Source organism: Mus pahari, chromosome 20, assembly GCF_900095145.1.
Source record: "Mus pahari chromosome 20, PAHARI_EIJ_v1.1, whole genome shotgun sequence".
In the NCBI taxonomy this organism is placed as follows: Eukaryota; Metazoa; Chordata; class Mammalia; order Rodentia; family Muridae; genus Mus; species Mus pahari.
Window position 1 is genome coordinate 49,525,305 of NC_034609.1, and position 21,752 is coordinate 49,547,056.

General features: G+C 46.6%; 1 protein-coding gene across 1 annotated transcript in view; it reads right to left on the reverse strand.

Annotated features, from left to right (window-relative positions):
* The window catches only part of Tarbp1 (TAR (HIV-1) RNA binding protein 1), a 52,714-nt gene that overhangs the window by 29,322 nt on the left and 1,640 nt on the right, over positions 1-21,752 (reverse strand). The window contains exons 2-11 of the mRNA XM_021220522.2: positions 18,103-18,200; positions 16,794-16,863; positions 13,780-13,928; positions 10,707-10,759; positions 8,885-8,982; positions 6,335-6,470; positions 5,121-5,217; positions 3,517-3,606; positions 2,819-2,954; positions 519-615 (exon numbers count right to left, since the gene is read on the reverse strand). Coding sequence (XP_021076181.1) covers positions 519-615; positions 2,819-2,954; positions 3,517-3,606; positions 5,121-5,217; positions 6,335-6,470; positions 8,885-8,982; positions 10,707-10,759; positions 13,780-13,928; positions 16,794-16,863; positions 18,103-18,200 — 1,024 coding nt within the window. The remainder of the gene's footprint in view (positions 1-518; positions 616-2,818; positions 2,955-3,516; positions 3,607-5,120; positions 5,218-6,334; positions 6,471-8,884; positions 8,983-10,706; positions 10,760-13,779; positions 13,929-16,793; positions 16,864-18,102; positions 18,201-21,752) is intronic.

Sequence of the window (21,752 nt, forward strand, 5' to 3'; positions counted from 1 at the left end):
AAAAGACGTGTCACATTAACTGTTTTTAAAAATGCAAAATGAAAGACACTACGAAGGATGCCTCTGGCACTACGACTGTCTAGAAGGGGTGTGGTTTGTCAAGGTAGAGGTACACAAGGCCAAAGTCCCATTAACCCTAGCACTTCTGCCCTGTACCCAGAGGCTACTCCATACTAACTGCCACTCTTGCTGTTGACAGGGCACTTTATAGTTTACACTGGGATCTTACCATTTATTTTTCTGGTGCCAGTATAAAACGGTAAACATCATACATTGTCTAATTTAACATTAAATTGTAAATCTGACATTCAGTTTACCAACCTGCAAGCACTGACCAGCCCTACACCCATTAATGGGCTGGTAAATTAAACATTTCTTTAGTGTGTGGCTAGTGTCCTGGTTCTGGCCTCTGTCAGTGACTCCAGAAATCTCTGAAAAGTCTAAATGCCCCTGATAAACCTAAGGAGCCTTTTTCTCCCCCAGGCACCCACCACTCCTAGCACTGAAGAAACCCCAACCTGAACTTGGTCTTCACTCCTTCCACGTCCACAGCCAGCAGGACCATCAGCGCCGTCAGCCTGGCTTCCAGCCAGTCTGGCATGAAGCTGCTTTCTTCTGTAAGACAACAAAAGGTAGGGCTTAAGACATGTTCTCAGGGACTGAGAAATGGTTCAAAGGATAAAGGTGCTTGCAGTCAAGCCTGGTGACCTAGTTTCCTAGTTGTCTTCTAACCTTCTGGCATGTACACACACACACACACACTTTTTAATTTTTCTTTTAAAAAAGAATTAACTCCTTCAAAAATGCATTGAAATGAAAACAGCTCCACAATTATTCCTGATCTCCATGTTACATCAGTAGAGAAACACTATGTCCCACATTTGAAGACAATAAAGTCAAACCCTTATCCCTGCTTCATGCAGCAAGCCCGCTTGGATGCTACAGTCACAGGGTTCCTTGGACCACAGAAAGCATTCAGTCAAGAATACCAGAAGCACAGTTATAGCGAGGGCCACACTGGAGTATACACTATGCCCTGATCTGGGGACAACTGAGCTGACAGGGGCAGCTGAGAAGACTCGGGAGAAGAGAGACAAGAATACATGGGCGGTCCAAGTAAGACAGGGATAACACTAGTCAACAGAAGATGCACACACAGGAGAGAGAGAATGGCAGGAAATGAGGTGACCAACCCAGCCACTTGACAGAACATCCAGGGAGTTTTTGCTTTGTCCTAACAGCAACTGGAAGCCTCTGAGGATAGATGCACATGAGGGGAGGGATTTCCAAATGGAAACTGTCTGGAAGTAGGAGGAGGAACAAAAGAAGCAGGCAGAATAAGCCCGGCTGGACAGAGACTTCCAGACGACACCTGACCCTGCTCAGGAGGGGTGAGACACTAGGGCTGGGCCAGACCCACAGGAGCCACTGTACCTGATGTAGCAGCAATGGAGGTTTTACTTTTGCTGCAAGCCTAACCCAAGAAGCTCTGAAGCAACAACACAGAGAGATACACTCAGGAAAGGATGCTGACATACTTGAACTCTACAAGGACAATCACCTGGTTGGTAAAGACTTACTCCTAGGTCAGAAAAATCAGATGAAACACATGCTGATCTGAGACAAAGGCAGGGAGTCTCAGGTATGTCAGATTCAAAGGCACATTTGCCGCCCCTACATAACAAATTATTGCTATGTCCTTAACGAAGAGGGAGCATTAGAAATGTAAAAGGGATTCTGGTGAAGGAGTCTCTATGAATTCTTTCCTCCAGCAAGCTGACATGTTTCTCGCAAAAGGCCTTTGCCTAGTCTCTGCCAGGAGTGGAATTCAGTGGTAGAGCATCTCCCAAGCTTGCCCAAAGCTGGGGCTTTAAATCTCAGAACCACATAAAAAGCAAAGAAATGAAGGAAAGAAGAAAGGTCTTTACAAATGAGTGATGGAGGCTGAGCAGTGGTGGCACATGCCTGTAATCCCAGCACTTGGGAGGCAGAGGCAGGCAGATTTCTGAGTTCAAGGCCAGCCTGGTCTGCAGAGTGAGTTCCAGGACAGCCAGGACTGCACAGAGAAACCCTGTCTCGAAAAACCAAAAAAGAAGAAGGAGGAGGAGGAGGAGGAGGAGGAGAAAACAAACAAGTGAGCGATGGAACAAACCCTTCTAAAAGTGTGTTCTCTGAAACTGGTTCAGAGGGTGGGGGTGCTGGAGAGATGGCTCAGGGGGTAAAGCCCCAGCTGTGAAAGGATGAGAAGTTTGGAGTCCAGATTCCCAAGAGCTTTGTAAAAGCTGGCAGCAGTGGGAGTCCACCTACTGTCTCAGTGCTCTGAGGCCGACAGGAGATTGACAGATTGACAGCAGATTCCCTGATAAGCCTGCCTGCCCGGGTAACTGAGGCATCACCCAATGACAAGCCCCAGCCTCCGCACACACCAGTGCCCAGCCAGACATATGCAAACATATACACGCACATGTGTACACACACATCAATCAGATAAATGCGTTCATCAGCTCACAATAAACGCGGTGCTTCTAACACATGAAAATAAACCTATTTGCATTATTTGCACTCAGCAGAGTTTCTATCCTAGAAACCCACACACACCTGCCCCATGGGTCCTCGTCTCGCTACTTGAGCAGCCCCTCGAAACACTGACACTACGTCAACATATCCCCAAATCACCCAACCCACAGGACCAGGAGGGAGCGGCTCTGCTCATGTGACTGAAGTTCAGACTCACACAGCACAATGGCTTATGCCTACACATCAATCTGAACGTTACTTCAGAACACATTCTGTCGTTCCCTAAAGAGTTCAGACTTACTTTCCCAACCAGGAGACTTCACGAACTCCTGCACTAGGTTCTTCACGTAAGCATTTAATGACGCCTCCTGTCCATCAGAGCCACCAATTGAGGACTGCTTAAAGTATCTTTCATTGACACGTAGCCAGTCACAGAGCTACACGGGAAAACCATAGCAGGATCATTTTATTCTTATAATGTAACAGAACAAAGCATTTCTTATTTCCTTGATCTGGTCTTCTGACTTCCACATAAACTGAATTTAAATCACAGCTTGATACAATCTCATGGAGCCACCATTCATTGAAGTGCCCAGTGGCACTGAAGAATATAATTTTTAAAGCAACTGTTCCATTTCATAGTGGCTAGTGATGGCTCCATGGGAAGTGGGGGCTTCTATAGAGCTTTCTTTCTTTCTTTTTTTTTTTTTTTTTTTTTTTTGGTTTTTCGAGACAGGGTTTCTCTGTATAGCCCTGGCTGTCCTGGAACTCACTCTGTAGACCAGGCNTTTTTTTTTTTTTTTTTTTTTTTTGGTTTTTCGAGACAGGGTTTCTCTGTATAGCCCTGGCTGTCCTGGAACTCACTCTGTAGACCAGGCTGGCCACGAACTCAGAAATCTCAGAAATCCACCTGCCTCTGCCTCCCGAGTGCTGGGATTAAAGGTGTGCGCCACCACGCCTGGCTCTATAGAGCTTTCGAACAGCTGATTTGCAGCTTACCTCTGTCCACAGCAGGGTCCCACGTCCCAAGGACTCCTCTTGTCTCAGAGACATGAGAAAAGCTGAGACATCAGAAAGAGACACTTTCTCCTAGGCAGAAAAAGCTCAGTTTAAACTTTTGGAGTCACATCACAGCTCTGTGGAAACATCAAGTCAACATCAAGCTGGATGTCTTCAGTTAAGATACAAGAGGTTACATTGTTTCAAAAGAAGTACAGGAGCTGGGAAGACCCTTCAGTGTATTAAGTCCTTGCTGTACTCCGGCGTGAGGACCAGAGTTCAGATTCCCAGAACCCACATAAAAACTGAACAAAGTTGGTGGCCAACTCTGTGATGGCTTGTGAGGCAGAGACAAGGGGTCCCTGGACAAGCTTAGCAGTCAGACCACTAGAACTGGCAAGAGATGCTGGCTCAGTAAGTGAAGGGCAACAAAAAGCACCTGTCTACACACACACACACACACACACACACACACACACACACGCACACGCGCACACATACACACACACACACACACACACACATATGCACACACATACATTCATGCCTACATATTGCATGCCCCACACAGACACATGCCTAAATAAATAAATAAATGAGACTACTCAATGGTAATCTATTATTATATCAGAAGTCAATCCTTTTTTCAAAAAATGTACACATATGTATTTTTTTACTTTTTTTTGGTGGGGGTAGAGGGTGTTTGAAACAGAATCTCACTTTGTAGTCTTGACGAGCCTGGTCTGAACAATCTATCCCCAGTTTGTATCAAACTCAGGGCAACCCTTCTGCCTATAGAGTGGGTAATAGTTTTTAAATACACATCTTCTTTAAAATTGGCTATTATCTTTGAGGGGGGAAATGAGAATCTTTTTAAAAATGTACTGTCAATAAAAATTACTACTAATTAAAAGAAAATGATTCTTTTGAGGCAACAAAAAGAACCTCCAACTGAAGAAAAGCTGTGTTCCTTAGCCTAAAGGTCACAGATTCTGAATTAAGACTCTGCACCAGGCCTGGTCGGCAACTGGCACACACAGTCCTGGCGGATGGGGGTGGGGGTTTAAGTGAAGTCCATTTGCAACACGGCATGTGCATTTACTTGTACTGTCTGATGTGATGAGGCTGCTCTAACGATGCATCCCAAAGTTAAACAGGGGCCACATAACCTGTAAAGATGCCCCATGCTCACCGCTTTCCCCTATGCAGCCATGCGCTGGCTCTGGTTCTAGACCGTCTTCCTTGGGTCCTAGTGCCTCTACCAGGCTGTGAGATTGTTTGTGAAAGACTCCAGGAAGTAGACTAGGGCCCTGAGGCCAGGTTTGTCCTGGCACCTGGTTCTGCATCAGCCTAGGCCTCACAAATGCTGGCATTCCCAAGCCCCAGACAGTAAGCCACTGTTCAACACAACCCAACCATGTCACAAGTACCAACACAACCTGCACACCACACCACTTTGGCCACCTGGGGTGGTGTCAATCATCCCCAAGTCCAAGTGCCATCTGGACACCAAGGGTCAACACGGTCAGGAGGCCTTTGGACAGTACACAAGCGGGACTTGTGTGCACAGGCACCTGTAAGTCTGTATGGACAGGGACACTCACCACATCCACTAGACGCATGGCTGCCTGAAGAAGGTAACACTGAGCTGCTCCTCTCAGGAGGACCTGGTGTGTGATCATGGTGCACTGGAGAACATCCCTGGTTCAAAACAAGGACACCAGTAGGTTCTGGGAGAAGTCTGATCACTCACTATCACTGACTTACACAGCCTACAACTTACTACACACAAAATGACCATCACCAGGATTGGTCAGCACCGAGTGGCTGTCACCAGGAGTGACCGACACCAAGGAGTGGCTGTCACTAGGAGTGGCCAGCACCAGGAGTGACCTCACTAGGGGTGGCCAACACCAGGAGTGGCCAGCACCAGCAGAGCCAGTTACCCATCATGGTCTTACACAGAACACAACTTTTGTTTTTCTTTTTAATTTGAGACAAAAATCTCACTATGTGATCCAGACCAATCCTAACTTCTAGACCAGACCCGCCCCAGGCTTGTGTTTCCTCTCCATCATTTTCTTAAGAATTGGATTACAAGTGTGAGCCAGCACACCCAGATACTGTTCAATTCTAATATGAACTTTCTTTTAAAAATAAGGACAGACTGGATACATGCCTGTAATCTCAGCACATGTGAAAGTGAGACTGGAGGATTTGTGTGAATCAAAAGCCAGCCTGGGCTACACAGTGAGAATATGTCTCCAGGGAAGGAAGGAAGGAAGGAAGGAAGGAAGGGGAAGGGGAAGAAGGAAAAAAGAGGAAGAAAATCAAACTAGCCAACTAAATGAAAGGACATAAAGTACTTTCTTTAAAATGTTTTTAAAGTAAGAATTTCATGTATATTTAAATACTTTCTTTTTTCTTTCTTTTTTTTTTTTTTTTTTTTGGTTTTTCGAGACAGGGTTTCTCTGTGTAGCCNTGGCTGTCNTGGAACNCACTCTGTAGACCAGGTTGGCCACGAACTCAGAAATCCACCTGCCTCTGCCCCCCCGAATGCTGGGATTAATGGCGCGCGCCACCATGCCCAGCTTTTTAAATACTTTCTAATCAATATCATGATTTGATATTTGTCCTTAAATTAAAACAAACAAAAATCCCAGCCTTAAGTGGTCAAAACCTAAGTCCATATGTTATGGAATATATTTAAATTAGAAATTCCTCAAACAAATACATTCAATTAAACGAATAAAGCATATCATTTTTTCTCTCACACACCCTACATAGCAAACAAATGAACACACCAGGAGTAAATTACCTGAGGGCAAGAAGACCTTCTCCACCCAGGGCCTTACAGCCCGGTATGCTTGCCAAAGCCCTGGACAGGAACAAAACCGGCACTGCACACCAGTGTCTGTCTGCCATCCTCTGAATGAACTTTAACAGGAAATGACCTGGAAGACACAGTTTGAAAATGTCGTCGCCGCCATGAGCGCACAAAAAAGTCCTTGGCTTCCTTAGTCAACGAGGAAATATAAATAAACCTCAGAGCCACAAGGATGGCTAAAAACAAGAGAATATCGACATGTTGGGAGGATCTGGGTAAAGTGGACTCCTCGTGCTGCTGGTGGGGATGTGGAGGGGCGCAGTCAGGGTGGAGAGGGAATGTGACCCTGCAAATCCACTTCTAGCTGTGTGACTTGGAGGACTCAACACAGGTTCCTGCACTGAGAACACAGATGCCTGCTGAGCAATAGATTTAAAAAAAAAAACAAAAACAAAAACAAAAAAACAGGGAAGAGGGCACCATGGGGTGAGGATGTAGTTTGACTCAGCCCCAAAAACAAAGCTACAAAGCTACACAAACCCAACCGTGAGGCTGAAGCACTCAGTTCCCTGCAGGAGACCATGGCATACACACAGCAGGGAGACAGACATGCCTCCTCCTGAGACAGAGAGAAGCTGGTGGGCATGGCGTCCCCTCTGGAGATGAGGAGAGTATTTTGGAAACAGACAGTGGGTTAGTTGTATAATTTTAAATGTAACAAACACCAATGATCTGAAAGATATAAACAGTGTAAAAGGATACTTGAGAGGTATAAATTAAATTTCAACAGCGCTATTGTAAAAATCATTGCAATTTCATTCCTATTTCGTATGATAGATTCTCCACTGTGCCGTGGGGAAACTGATAATCAGGAAATTGGGTTTTTTTAAATCGGAGACAAAGAGTTGTTTCTTCAGTTTGTTTTTTGAGAAAGGGTCCCTCTACGTAGTCTAGTTAGGTTGAATTCACGGCAATTCTTCTGCCTCGATCTCCCCTGTCCTGGGATTACAGGCATGAACAACCACAAGATAAAGCTTTAGCTTATGGGAACCACTTTTCTGAGCTGCTCAAGACAAGGCCAGAACCACTGCCAGGGCATCCCCAGCTCCTGGGCACACCGGAAGGCCATTTCATGCCTCTCTTGGGTCTCATTCCATGGTTGACGTCCTTTTCTGAGACACGGGGGGGGGGGGGGGGTGCTTTCTCGTCTCTGGCATCTGTTCATCGCACTGTTTTCTCTCATTAAGAAATCCTAGAAGCAGTCGGGCAGTGGTGAAGCGCGCCTTTGATCCCAGCTCTCAGGAGGAGGCAGAGGCAGGTGGATCTCTGAGTTCAAGGCCAGCCTGGTCTATATAGGAGTTCCAGGACAGCCAGGGCTACTTAGTGAGAGTGTCTTGGGGCGTAGGGGATGACTCCAGAGGCTTCTTGAAACAGATTCTGTTTTGTATCTTCCAAAGCAAGCAGCATAAAACTAGACATGATATTCTCTAGGAAGTGGTGAGTGGAGGAGCCACAAGGAACTGTGGGTAAGCATTCTGCTCTCTCCTGGCTGCGCTAATCAGACCCAATAAACCCTGTCTCAGACTTTCCTTCACGCTGACCCCACACACTTCCTGGCCCCTACCACCAACACCAGGCAGGCGGCCACCAGAGGGCGCTCTGCTGGGCATGCCAGTCATACTGCCAACATGCAGACTCAGGAGGCTGGAACCCAGGAACCCAAAGCTGGCAATTCCACTGTCCTCTCGAGAAACTGCTTTATAAAGAGTCATTGAGATGACCCACTTTGGGGCTAGAGAGATGGCTCAGCGGTTAAGAGCACCCACTACTCTTCTGAAGGTCCTGAGTTCAAATCCAGGCAACCACACGGTGGCTTGCAACCATCCATAACGAGATCTGACTCCCTCTTCTGGAGTGTCTGAAATCAGCTAAAGTGTACTTACATATAATAAATAAAAAGACGATCCACTTTAATGACATGACACTGCAGACCATATTTACCTCATTTGCATAGATGACATCACTGGTCATCTTGTCAAGCAATTTGTAGAGTAAATACAAGAGAAAAAAAAAAAAAAAAAAAAAAAGAAATCCATACCTAAGGTCAGTAAGTCACAAAGGCCAGCATGGCAACACAACTCCAAGAAGAATAAGCCCTCTGCCACCCGGCGCCAAGAGGCTCAGTGCTTTATGTCCACTTCCAAACTTGGCTCAAATAAAAGTGAGCCCCAACCCAGGAAAGTTCACTGACTCTAGGACACGGGGGTATACAAATGTGCACTCCTTAGCTACATAGCTACGTCTTTCTGCTGAAAAGGAGAACCCAGAGTAGCTGGGTACTGTCCAGTACTTTTTCTAGAACCTGGTTATTTGTTCAACCTTGTTTGCCGATGCTTGTGGAGAAGACAGTATACAGACTGCAAGGCCAGTGCTCAGACACCTGCATGGCGCTGATCCTAACAGCCATGTGTACTGATACATGGCACTTGGCACCAAACATGCTAAAAGTTGAAACGTAAATTCAAATCTCTACTGACATACTTTTTGTTTCTTCTGGAAGAAGGGAAGTGTAAGTAACTAGAAACTTCTGCAGCTTTAATCCCAGGGGAGAGTCACTTCCCAGCGGCTGCCCTGGGGACCTGCGGACAGAGAGAGAGGGAGGAAAACATGAACTTAAAATCCATTCACAAACGCACATTTGGGTGTTAGTCTAAATACAACATGACCCTCCCTGGTTCTAAGCAATCAAGTAAATGGACCGCTCTTTTCTCCCTGGACCTGTGTTTTATTTTGCAGTAGTAATATTTGGAGATTCTTTGAACATGGAAACATCTGGATGTTCTCATAGAATGAGCAGGATTCCAGACCATTAAGATTCAAGGGCTGTGATGGCCTTTGATGATAACGACTCTCTCCTTCCTTTATCACACACATCAGTCTGGGGTCATTAAAAAAATAACCAAAAATGGTCAATTTAAACTGCACTTTATCATTCCCAACAGGTAATGCAGTGACTTCCCATCTTCGGGTCTAAAGTAACAGAGCATTCACAGTGAAGACAATATTAGGGGTGACACACAGCTATAGTGTTTAATCATGAACATAGACTCGGCCACGGTGGGTTTTGGCTGTGTGTTATCTGCTAAATGAACCCAACAGAGAGCCAGGAAGTATTGTGATAAATGTATGCACCAACTCTCCCAAAGCAGAGGCTGTGTGCTGACTTCACGCTGCCCAGCTGCCTCACATCAATCCATTTTATGTTTTCAATACTGATCAGACACTGGGAATCAATATATTCATGTAAGTTGGGCGGATGCTAACATTTTAAAGAAGTGGGGAAATGGGATGGTTTTCTTTTTAGTGGCATCCTAAGTGAAATTTACTTAGAATTATGAGTTAAGTGATCAGAATCAGAAAGCTAACTCTAAAAGCAGGGGAGACCTGAAAGGGCAATTTGAAGGTATAGATAACTCTCCAAACGAGGCTAAGGTACATCACAAACGAGATTCTGCTGACTAACCTTTTCCAAGGTGAATGAGCAAACCTCTATGAGCCATGGCAGCCACTGTCAGATCCCGAAAGGAAAATGGGCTGTGGGGAGTGGGGCTGACAGCAGGCACACCTGCTGAACTCAGGTTCTTAATACAGAAGGAGGGACTGAGATAGGGAGGGAGGGAGGGGGAGGAATGAGAGAGGGAGGAGGGAGGGAATGAGGGAGGGAGAGGAGAGGGAAGGAAGAAAGGGAGGAGGGAAGAGAAGGAGGGAAGGAACCAGGGAGAAATGAGAATGAGAGAGGGAGGAAGGGAGGGAGAAGGAATGAGGGAGGAGGGAGGGAATGAGGGGGGGAGGGAAGGAGGGAAGGGGGAGCCAGGAGGAGGAAGAGGGAGAGAGAGGAGGGAAGGGAAGGGGGAGGGAACCAGAGAGGGAGGGAAGGAATGAAGGAGAAAGGAAAAGAATGAGGGATGAAAGGCAGGTGGAAGGGAGAGAGGAAAGGAGGGACAGACGGATAGATGAAACATACAGGAGGGTAAGTAGTTTTAGCAGACAGAACCATACAGACACACACACACACACACACACACACACACACACAAAGAGGAGACAACTAAGAAAATGCCATTGGACATTAGCATGTGCTGGCTACACAACAGTAACCCCAAACTCTTCTAGAAAACTGTAAACTAAGTCAAAATCAAAAAAGCTAAAATAAGAAGGTGATCGAGGCTTGGTTCACAGCACCAAGTGTGTGCTGAGATGCACAGCACTGCCACTAGGGAAGAGAACGGGTGTGCCGATGGCCTAGCCTGAGCAAAGCACTGGGCTTGAGCCCCAGGGCAACAACACATAGCATGGCGCTTACCTGCTGTACAGACAGCTCTCTGAGAGGGCATCCATCAGCGGACCAGTAATAAACTACAAGGGAAAAGTCAGGGAGCTGTCATAAATCTCCAGCTGCAGCGAGAGGGGAGGACTTGCATTTGTTCTACACAGGGATTCAGGAGATCTAGGGAGCAGAGCAGGTTAATACAAGGAGGGACCTGCGGGCACAGACGGAATGCAGCTACTTGGTAACAACCTCCAGGGCCCTGGGGGGTGGACCAGGGACAAAGAAGCTTGACAGGAACTAGGTAGGGAATGCAGATAGTGGCAAGGACACAAAGATTCCTCAAGAGAAGACTGACTGGACAGACTGTGCTAAGACCTGGAGGGATTAACATGCCCCAAGACGCTGCTAGACACTGGTCAAAAAGCTCCAGCTTACCTGAAGTGCAGGGGCCAGTATGCATCTCGGGTACTGTACTATGGAGTTCAGACAGAAAAAGCAGGTTGGTGAAGAGGATGCTAATGCAAGGTGAGCCATCGGCTCCAAGTGGGGGGGGGGGGGCACACGGCCCAGCTGTGTGGGGCTGCTGGTGAGCAGAGGCAGAGACAGAGCTCAGACAAAAGATGGCAAAGGACACACAGACAGTCATGACCCATAGTGTGGGTCTCCCTGCCCTCTTACGATCTACCTTGAACAGGGGGTTCAGAAGCCCTGTGAGTTCAGAAGGTGAATGACCACACCAGGACCAGCTCTCAGGAGGCAGATCAACTTTACTTAGGGGGACTGAAAGCTTATAAAGTTTGGGGGACTGAAGGTAGGATGGGCAAGGTCAGAACCTGGAATGCCTCATTAGCATGGGGAAGTGTTTCAGGAATCTCAGGTGCTGGTGAAGAGAAATGAAATTTAGGGCCTAGAATTCATGTAACTTATGAGATGTTTTGTTGTTTTGTGAGCTTAGAAGCCTGAGGCTGGGAATTTAAGGTTCAAATAATGTAAGACATAAAGGGTTCCTTTGATGTAAACTTAAGGTTAAAAATTGCCCTGGCGGGACCCAGGCTGCCTTGAAACTAGAATCAATTAGCCACAAAGATAAGAGAGAGGAATGCAGGAACTGAGTTATCTTGGTTGACTTGTAACTGCCTTCCCCTGCTCATTAAAAGATAGTTTAAAGTNTTNGAAGTTATACATTACCCAGATGTACTGTGTCAACCCTGATAGCCCGGGTCCTTTGGAACTTCCTGCCGCCCTAAGCCCTCATGTACTATACTGCTGACTTGTAACTGCGCCAATTCTCCCCATCCCCCGACACTTACCCTATAAAAACCCCTAGCTTTTGGGTCTCGGAGTCGACTTCCTCTGTCTCCTGTGTGAGATACTAGTCGACCCAGAGCTCCACCATTAAACTGCCTCGTGCGTTTGCATCAAGATGGTCTGTCTATCGTGGTTTTTTTTTTTGTTTTTTTTTTGGGGGGGGACACCCTGACTCCTGTAACCTGAGGACCTGAGAGGGGGTCTTACACTGGCTGAACAGGTTTTGTCAGGAGAAATAAATAGATTCTATAAACTAATAGAGGCTGCCTGACATTCCTCCGGTAGAGGCAAGTGTGAGGGGCTTAAAGTTCCCCAGACAAGGTCAGAAAAGGAGAAGTCCCCCTAATGAAGGGAGTCTCCCATATGGCAGCGAGTTCAGAGGAACATGGTAGACTTCGAACTTAATTAGCAAGGTTTTCCCATGCTTAGCTCCAGGACACCATCACCGAGAGCTTGGCTGCCAGACTGTAAACTCTGCGAGATAGCAGCTGAGAAATGACTCAGACGAGCCCACAGTGAAGGTAACCACTGTGAGTCTGTTGGGATCTAGACTCAGCCATGTGGCAACTCTCTGGCACACCTGTGAGGCAGTTCTGACTGGATGACCTGAAGCAGAGGTCCCTCCCTGGATGTGGACAGCACCTTTTCAGCAATCACCCAGGTACAGAGAGGACACCAAGTTTGCCTGCCTGTCTTCACCTCTTGCTTGTAAGTTCATCTACCCTGTGGCTGCTACAGTGGCTGTCACTGCCGCTGCCATTCTTTCCTCCATCACGACCCAGCTTCTCTGGGCTTCCAGCACAGAGTGACGTGCTCAGTGGCTCTTCAAGAAGCACCTGGGCCTTCTATGCCAGATTAGACTTCTGAGGTACACACCCCCGCACCTCCCCAGTGAAGCGGGCAGCCACTAATGTAAGCCAATCTAATAAATTTCCCTTCAGTATTTATTCATGCTATCATTCTGTCCTTCTGAAGAATCCTGACTAACGTGCCCACTGTTCAGCTTTCCCCAAACAGAAAAGGAGACAGGAAGACAGAGCCTGGGGACACGGCTCAGCCGCCGTAGCATTCACCTAGCATGCTGGAAGCTATGGATCAGTCCCTAGCACCACATAAACTGGGTGTGGTGGTGTGCACATAATCCCAGCTCTAAGGAAGTGGAGGCAAAAGGAACCAAGTTCAGAACCATCCTCGACCACACAGAGAGCTTCAAAGGACGGATGACACACGAGACACCATCTCAGAGAGCAGAACTTGATACGTGCTCACCTCGACGCACCTGTTCCCAGAGGCTCTGCCCTGTGGCCTGCCCACCCCTCCAAGTCCTAACTCAGAAAAGCACAGCGTTCCTTCTTACTTCTTTTGTATCTCCTTTTCACTGACCAAGGCCTGGCATGCTTTCCTTGCCTGTATCGCAGGCTCTCTGAAGCTCTTCCACCACATTCCGCCACAGCACTGCCTCCCAACTCCATGCAAGGGACTCTGCTTTCTCCCTGCCTTTCCTCCAGCTCCTATTCCAGCATGTTCTGACATGTGTGTCAGAGGCATGACTTTACCTCCTGTGTTCTGACACATGTGATAGAGGCATGTGTTTACCATGTTCTGATGCATGTGACAGAGGCATGGCTTTACCTCCTATGTTCTGATGTATGTGACAGAGGCATGCCTTTACCTCCTATGTTCTGACACATGTGATAGAGGCATGTGTTTACCATGTTGACACATGTGACAAAGGCATGCCTTTTACCCCCTATGTTCTGATGAAGGTAAGGATTGGAAGAAGATGAGAAGCCATTACCTCTGAGAGTTCCGGGGAATAAGGAAGTGATTTCACTTCATACAGCTCCAAGAAGTGGATCACGCCTTCTTTGGCCAGAATTTTATTCTCGCTTTCAAACATTCTTTTATAGACGCACGTGTGCCAGGAGGGATGGAAGAGCCAGCAGCCTGTGGGAACAAGTACCCGGTGCTGACATAGGATTCTAGCTTTAGATCTCTGCACGGAGACTGTAGGCTGATAAGCAGATGTGTGTGCGAGACAGCCGCACTAAGAACTCGAGAGCGCCGTGGCAGTGAGCTTGTTAATGACACACACAGAGCTCGCAGAACTCCGTCACCTAAGTGTTCAGTATTCCGGATGCAGCCAGCTGCAGCAGCACAGCACAGTACTCATGAAAGCACTTCCCTGGTGTACAGGTGGGGCTTTACATCGGAGTGGTTCAGTGCATCCTCCTCCCACCCCACTTGAGGCCATGGCATACATGAATCTAAAACTGTCACACTCCCCCCTACTTAAAACCCTTGAATAGCTTCCCACCATGCTGAAACTCTGAACAGGGCACAGGTGGACACTGGCTACGCTGGCCTTCCTGACTCTGCAGACCTGCTTTTCTCAGTATCACCACTATCCTCACAGAGCTCCCAGCACAGGACTGGCCAGCTCCTAGCTCTGAGGTCATGTGTCATCCCCATGTCAGGCCTAACTTCCCCTTCACATGAACTCATTTTTGTCCCTTCTCTTTTCTTTTCATAGGACCTGGAGCTAAAACTGCTTCGTGAAAAAAATAAAAAATAAAAAAACAAGTTTTGGGCTGGAGAGAGGGCTCAGTGGTTAAGAGCACTGACTGCTCTTGCAGAGGTTCTGAGTTCAAATCCCAGCAACCACGTGGTAGCTCACAACCCTATGTAATGAGATCTGGTGTCCTCTTCTGGTGTGTTTGAAGATAGCAGCAGTGTAGTCACATACATAAAAATAAATAAATATTTTTTTAAAAAGAAAGAAAATACTGTCTCCCTCTCCCACTCCATCCCCATGCTTGCACACACTGTCACTGACTGTTAAACGGATATAATCGAGTCCACAATAAAAGACAGAATGAGGAGCTGGAGAGATGGCTCAGTGGGTAGGAGCGCACACCACTCTTCCAGAGCACTGGGGCTCGATTCTCAGCTCCCACGTCAGGCGGCTCACACCCACTTGTAACTCCAGCACCAGCAAAGCTAATACCTTCTTCTGGCCTCAGAGGGCGCTGGCGGCATGTGGTGCATCGCCCAGGAACACACACACATTCACATAAATAAAAATGAATCTAAAGGAAAGAGAGGAACGGAATAAATGTGTACCTCTATAAGGTGTCTCTGATTCTTAAAACAGCCTGCATTTAACCATGTTAGAAAGACCGTCATTTTTTAACCTCCCGGTATTCTATAACTACATTGGCCTATTGCTTGTTGGTAATCTACCCCAACACGCCTTTTCGCTCTCTGGCAATGATAAATTTCAAAACCAGTCAAAGCTACTTGGTCTGGTTTGCCGAGAGCCATGGGCAAAGCACAGAATGAGAGCATCACTTTAACAGCAAGCATTCAAGAAAAAAAAACGGTGGGGCTCCGTTCGAGAGAGGCTTCTGGTCTGTGAAAACTCTGAGTCGGAAAACAGCCACGGCCTTGGACAGAATAAAGCCCAATTCCAAAGGGGTCAAACTATCAGTGCGGTATTATCCAGGGCAGGCACCAGCCACCGGGCTTCATCCTCGTGCATAAACACGTGACACAGCACCTTCCTGCTCTTACGGATAGAAAGCCCCTGGCCTGCATCTAGCTGCATCATTGGCCTAAGCTTAAGCTCATAAGGCCACTTTAGGAGGCTCCAGGTTTGCTGTGCATCTTCTCAAATACACCCCACCCCCATAGCCGACTCAGGGGTGACCAAGGGTTCAAGATACATTTAAAGTCACAGCCTTGAATGTCCTCTTCCTAGGAACTTCAAGACACTTATTAAAAACTAACACCACCAGTCTAATAAACAAAAGATAGATGTTTCTACACATTTTAAAGGTATATTAAGACAATAAGGTTGGGAAGCAGTTAAAAGCATGCATTCATATCTAAAGGCTATTATTAAAAACAAAAACACAGCTCTACCACAAAAGCATTAGTGATTTCTTATTTGTGTGTGTGTGCACACGCGTGTAGAGGGGTACGTGTACATGTGTATAGACACAATGGTTCCAATATAGTCACCATGTGTGTAGAGGCCAGTGGTGGATGTCAAGTGTATTTCTTGATCCCTCCCTATCTTATATATGGAGGCAAGTTCTTTTGATGAGCCCAGAGATTGCTGACTTGGCTAATCTACCCAGTCAGCTCACCCAGGGCTCCCTGTGTCTGCCTCAGGAATGTTGGGATTACAGGTGGGCAAACTGACCCACAAGGTCTTTACATTGGCACTGATGACCTAAACTCCAGTCCTCATGCTTGCACCACAAGTCCTTTACCTACTGGGACACTAAGGACAGTTAAGGACAGACACTGAGATTTACAGATGAAACGGAAGAGTGCTGAGCTACTGGAGAGGAAGTGGCAGGATGGGCATGTCCCAGGAGACAAGGCCGCCCACTGTGTGCATCTGCTTTGACAGAAGCAGGCCACCTATCGTGTGCTTCTGTTTTGACCCTCCTGGTTCATCATACATCTTCTTTCCTTTCTATAAAGAAAGGAAATCTTTTGAAGTTTTATAATAAACTGCTTTAAAAAAAAACAAAACTAATTGTACTTAAATAACTGAAATCTCTGCAGCCATTTAAAGTTATGCTCTAAAGAGACAGGTTGAGGGTGCAGTGTGAGCACAGAGCGAACCCTCAACACCAAAGGCCAATACTATTTGCTGGTGCCATGACAACATGATCCTGTTCCCTCCTCACTGTTCAGTGGTTTTCCCAAATCCTCTACAATAAATAATGGTTAGTTATAAGATCAGGGAACTATTGATGTTATTAAAGCAAATAAACAGAACCAAAAAGCAATCGTTACCATTCTCCTCTGATACTGCGTATTCAAACAGACTGTTTAGCTTTGGTAAGACTGGCTTTATGACATGTATCTAAAAACAAAAGCAAAGAATCTCATGAAAAAATATCACACATTACGCCTTTAAAACCTCAGGGAAAGGTTCCCGTTCACATCACTGTAGTCCTTCTCTTGTAACCACGTCAAAAACAGGCATCAGGAGCCTGCTTCTCCCAGGTCTGGATCGAAGCAGGACCCATGTCTGGGACACTGACCAGGCAAAGCCGGGGAACACAGTATAGCCCCCCACCCCACCCCCACAGTTAGGGGGCCATGAAGATTTCCACGGGGAATATTCTAACTCAGGTCCTGTGATCCTCGACTGACCCAGGAGACAGGCAAGGCTGGAAGGCTAAAACCGGAAAAGGCGCAGAAGCTCGCCCCTAGTTCCTGCTGTTGTCCGGGTCACACACGGGGAGCAGATGGGATTCAGAGCTTGGTGCTCCTGTGTGTCTCTTAGACTGTGCCGTGACAACTCAGCTAGGGTTTGACTTCACATATTTCAAACTAACTTTAAATCTAAGTTTCTAAAATAAGTAAGTCTTATGGTTCAACCGACTGAAGCAACCCTAGAAGTTGAATTTAGAAAGAATTCCATCTCCCCATCCTGTATCTCTTTATGCTTAGCACAGACAGGGGTGTGGGACTGTGGACATACTCCTCACGCTGACTCCCTGGCTAGCTAACCCACTAACTGTCTTCTCTAACCCTCGGTCTGCAGCTTACTGACGGAGAACCACACAGAGAAACCCTTACACACAGGAACCTTACAGATGGAGACTCTTAGATCTGAGGAACCTTACACAATGGGATTCTTTTAGAGCTCTAAGAACCCTACAGACAGGGGCCCTTACATATTGAGATTCTAACCAAGAGGGACCTTTACAGACTACGGCTCTCTACACCAGGACAGCTGCATGGCTGTCACCTAGAAACTCATCTAAAGTTCACACTCTCAGGTCTTCCTCCAGATGAACAAAATCCAAAAGTCCGGGGATGGGCCCAGTAGTCTACACTTGGTAACAGGATGGGCCACCCCACCACATAACAGTTGAAGAATACCAAGGGAGGTTAAGTGAGACTGAATTTTGAGCAATCATGTGAATCCTCTGAAAGCATCCTTTCATTTCCTGAAATAACTTACACGCTATCTTAACTTGTATTTACGCCAGAAAACAAAGGGCTTGGCCAGGTTTATGTAAGCCAGCCTTCCTGTGAATGCCTGGGAGAGACCCATGGGTTATACACTTCACTAAGACAGGAGAGTACGCACCTGGTTTCCTTCCAAAACTTCCATGATCAAGATATAGTTTTCCCAAAACTTTAGGAGCTCATCTTTTTTCTTCTCAGACCACCAGAATAGGCTCGGACCTAACAGAATTTTAAAAGAGGGGAAGAAGAAAAAAAAAAAAAATCAGTTCTTCTTTTAGCTACTTGGTTAAGTCCTTCATAACAACAGTTCTTAATTCTAGTGTTACCAAACAGAGTGATCACCAACCATGGAAGGAACAGACTTTCCTCCTCCTCCTCCTCCTCTTCCTCCTCCTCTTCAACATATTTTGGTTTTGGTTTTGTTTTGTTTTTTAACGATTTATTTATTTATTTTATGTATGTGAGTACACTGTCGCTCTCTTCAGACACACCAGAAGAAGGCATCGGATCCCGTTACAGATGGTTGTGAGCCACCATGTGGTCACTGGGAATTGAACTCAGGACCTCTGGAAGAGCAGTCAGTATGCTGTTAACCACTGAGCCATCTCTCCAGCCCCAGGAACAGACTTTAAAAGCTTGGGAAACTCAGAAAGAAAATTTAAATTTAATTTTGGTTTGGTTTTTGTTGTTAAAATTTTGTTTTTGTTTATTTGGGCTGAGTGTTTTTCAAGACCAAAATTTCCCAGGATAGCCTAGAAATTACTATATAGTCAAGGATGGCTTTGAACTCCAGAACCTCCTGCCTCCCCTAGGATGACAAGCACATACCACCATGCCTATCTAACCTTGCTTTGTTTCCTTAAAATTACTGTTGTGGATGCACAAACTCTACTTCCTTCCCCAAGACTCTACAGTAAAGGACTTCGCAGAGGCTAATCCCAACAAAACTGAAACAACAGAAACAAACATAATGTAGGAACAAACAAAGGAATAAAGTTTAAAATTTGAAATTTTAAGCTGACTTTGTAGGGAAAAGAAAGTTTAGTTGACAGAGAAAGCCAAGAAATAATTTGATTTACCTTGAAACATGCCCCCCCCAAGGGGGGGTGGGGAAACCCTGAAATCCTAGGCAGCAAGTCCTAGGTTATAAGCTGGGCTGAGTCATGGAGGGGTAGGCTCACAGACATCAGAATAGAATGCTATGTAAAATTAAAGGGGTTATCCCAGAACAGTCTGAAAACTAAAGTCTGATCACAGAAACAAGAAACGCAGAGAAAAGACTGGAAACCAAAGAAAGTGAAGGAAACGTCAAAATTCTAGAAAATCTATTGAAGAAGTTTCAATGTTGGCTGGGCTTTGCCAACTCAATACTAGCCAGAGTCACCCAGGAAGATCTTGGAAGCCTCAGCTGAGAAACTGCCTCTATCCGACTGGCCTGTAGGCAAGTCTTTGGGGGACAATTTCTGACTCAAGACTGATGTTGGATGGTCCGGCTCTCTGTGGGTGGTGCCAACCCTCGGCAGGTGGTCCTAGATTGTCTAAGAAAGCAGGCTGAGCAAGCCAATAACCAGCACCTCTCCATCATCTCTGCTTCAGTTCCTGTCTCCAGGTTCCTGCTGACTTCTCTCAGTGATGGATTGTGACCTGAAAGAAGTATTCTGAAATAAATCCTTTCCTCCACAAGTTGCTTTGGCCACAGTCTCTATTCCAGCAATAGAAAAAGTTCATAACTAAGACAAACAGACCAACGGTAAGTCCGGGAGGTTCCAAGTCAAGAAGAGAGGAGGAAAGAGGAAGCAAGGGAGGAAATAACCCCTAATCACTCAAGAAAACTTCCCCAAATCAAATCTCATTGACTTCCAGACTGTGTAGGTGCACATGGATAAATAGGAGGTTCCAGGATGCCAGGGCCCTAAATCCCAGGTACCCTATAGAGAAGTCACAGACAACCCTTGAGCAGGATCCAGAATTATCTCAACTTCAAAACAACAGGAGTAGAACCTCCAGCTTCTTAAAGTGCTTCTGGGTGGATGGAAGCCTTTAAAATGTGGGTGGAAATGTCTCCCCCATAGAAGTTGGGCCCGAGCAAGCTATCACTCAAGCCGTAAAGACAAAACCAAGCTGTTTACAGTCCCAGCTCTGCTTTGAAAGCAGGAAGCCACCGGAGAGCATTCCTGCAGAGAAAGGAAAGACGGATCACCCACAAAACCACAAATGTACAGAGACCATGAGAGAGCACAACTCCAAACTTCAGAAACAAAGAGTCTCCAAGAGAAAGAACGCACAGGCTGCTCCCCACATTTGGTGGAGCATGGAGGAAAGGGTGTCTCCCACCCTCCGGAGAAGTTCTTAAAACATGGCATTTTAAAGGACCAACTAAAGGCTCAGAGTTGGCAGAGAGAACAGCGTAGAATCCTGGGAACCTTCAGAAGTCACTCTGGCTTCCTGGGTGCTGATCTTGAAGACCCAGGCAGGCGTTAGACACTAGAGGCACAGGCTACAAGTCTGTCTTGGTCTGAGGGGCCCCTGCCCTACAGAACACTAACTGGTGAACAACCTGGAACACACCTCTGAAAAGGGGCCAAAGCAGATGCCCTTGTCCCTGCCCTGGTAGCAAGCAAAGGTTAACTACCTCTGGGAAGGGACAGAAAACCTCTCCTGAAGATGCATCATTAGGATCTGCTGCCTAGGAAAGGCAAGAAACTAACTTAAACCCTGCTGGATCCCTGAGACAAAGCTGGTGTGGGCTTCAGATAGGAGTGGGGGGAGCTGCCTGCACAAGACCTCTTTCCAGCCAATGAGTGCAACAGGCACTGAGATCACTTGGCTGCTCCAACCTTTCTCTAGAAACATGGCAGAAGCTACATGCTCCTAGAAAGGACCCAGAGCCAGCAGGAAACGTTTCAGCCTGCAAGCGCGGACATCATCAGGTCTAGGATTGCCACTGGAGAAAACAGCCACCGGAAGCTAAGTAACAGGCACCGGACACTGTCAAGGCTCAGCAGCCCCAAACACATCAGGAAAACTTCAGGTTCCTCAGACTTCACACTCTGCAGGGGGCAACACGAAGCTTACCAAGACCAGAGTAAGACTCAGCAACCTCAACCACAAACCAGGTCACTCAACTCAAAGCCATGTGCTAGGAACGTCACAGAAGATAAGGATCCATCCCTAGGCAGAAATAGTTACTAAGTCTCTACTTGTCATAAGAAACAAGAAACTGACTCCAGGACCCAAAGATAAAACAGAAAGCCAAGCCAGGCCTGGAACAACTTCACTTCGAAGGAGGTAACATGAGATGTAAACAGCTCAGAGGAACAGATCATCAGCTGGGGAAAACCTCAAAAGATGAGAGGGGTTTGGTTTTTTTTTTGTTTTTTTTTAAAGTTCAAATGGCGCTTGCCAACAAACCTGACAGTCTGGTTCCGTCCCTGGGACCTACATGGTAGACAGAGCAATCCCATGAGGGTGTCATAGCATCCAAACACACAACGAATATAATAAAAAGTTCACATGGAAATGACAGACATGAAAACACATCAGACATAAAAGAGCATCCATGAAAAAAAAAAAAAAAAAAAACCTTGCATCGTGACATGTGCTTGTAATGCCAGCTGAGGCGGCTGAGGCAGGAGAATGGGGATATAGGAAGAGGATCCCTGGCCAGCAAGTCCAGCCTAATCCCCAGTTCCAGAGGGGAAGGAGGAAGGGAGAGGGGAGGAGGAGAGGGAGGGAGAGAGGGAGGGAGAGGGAAGGGAGAGGGGAGGGGGA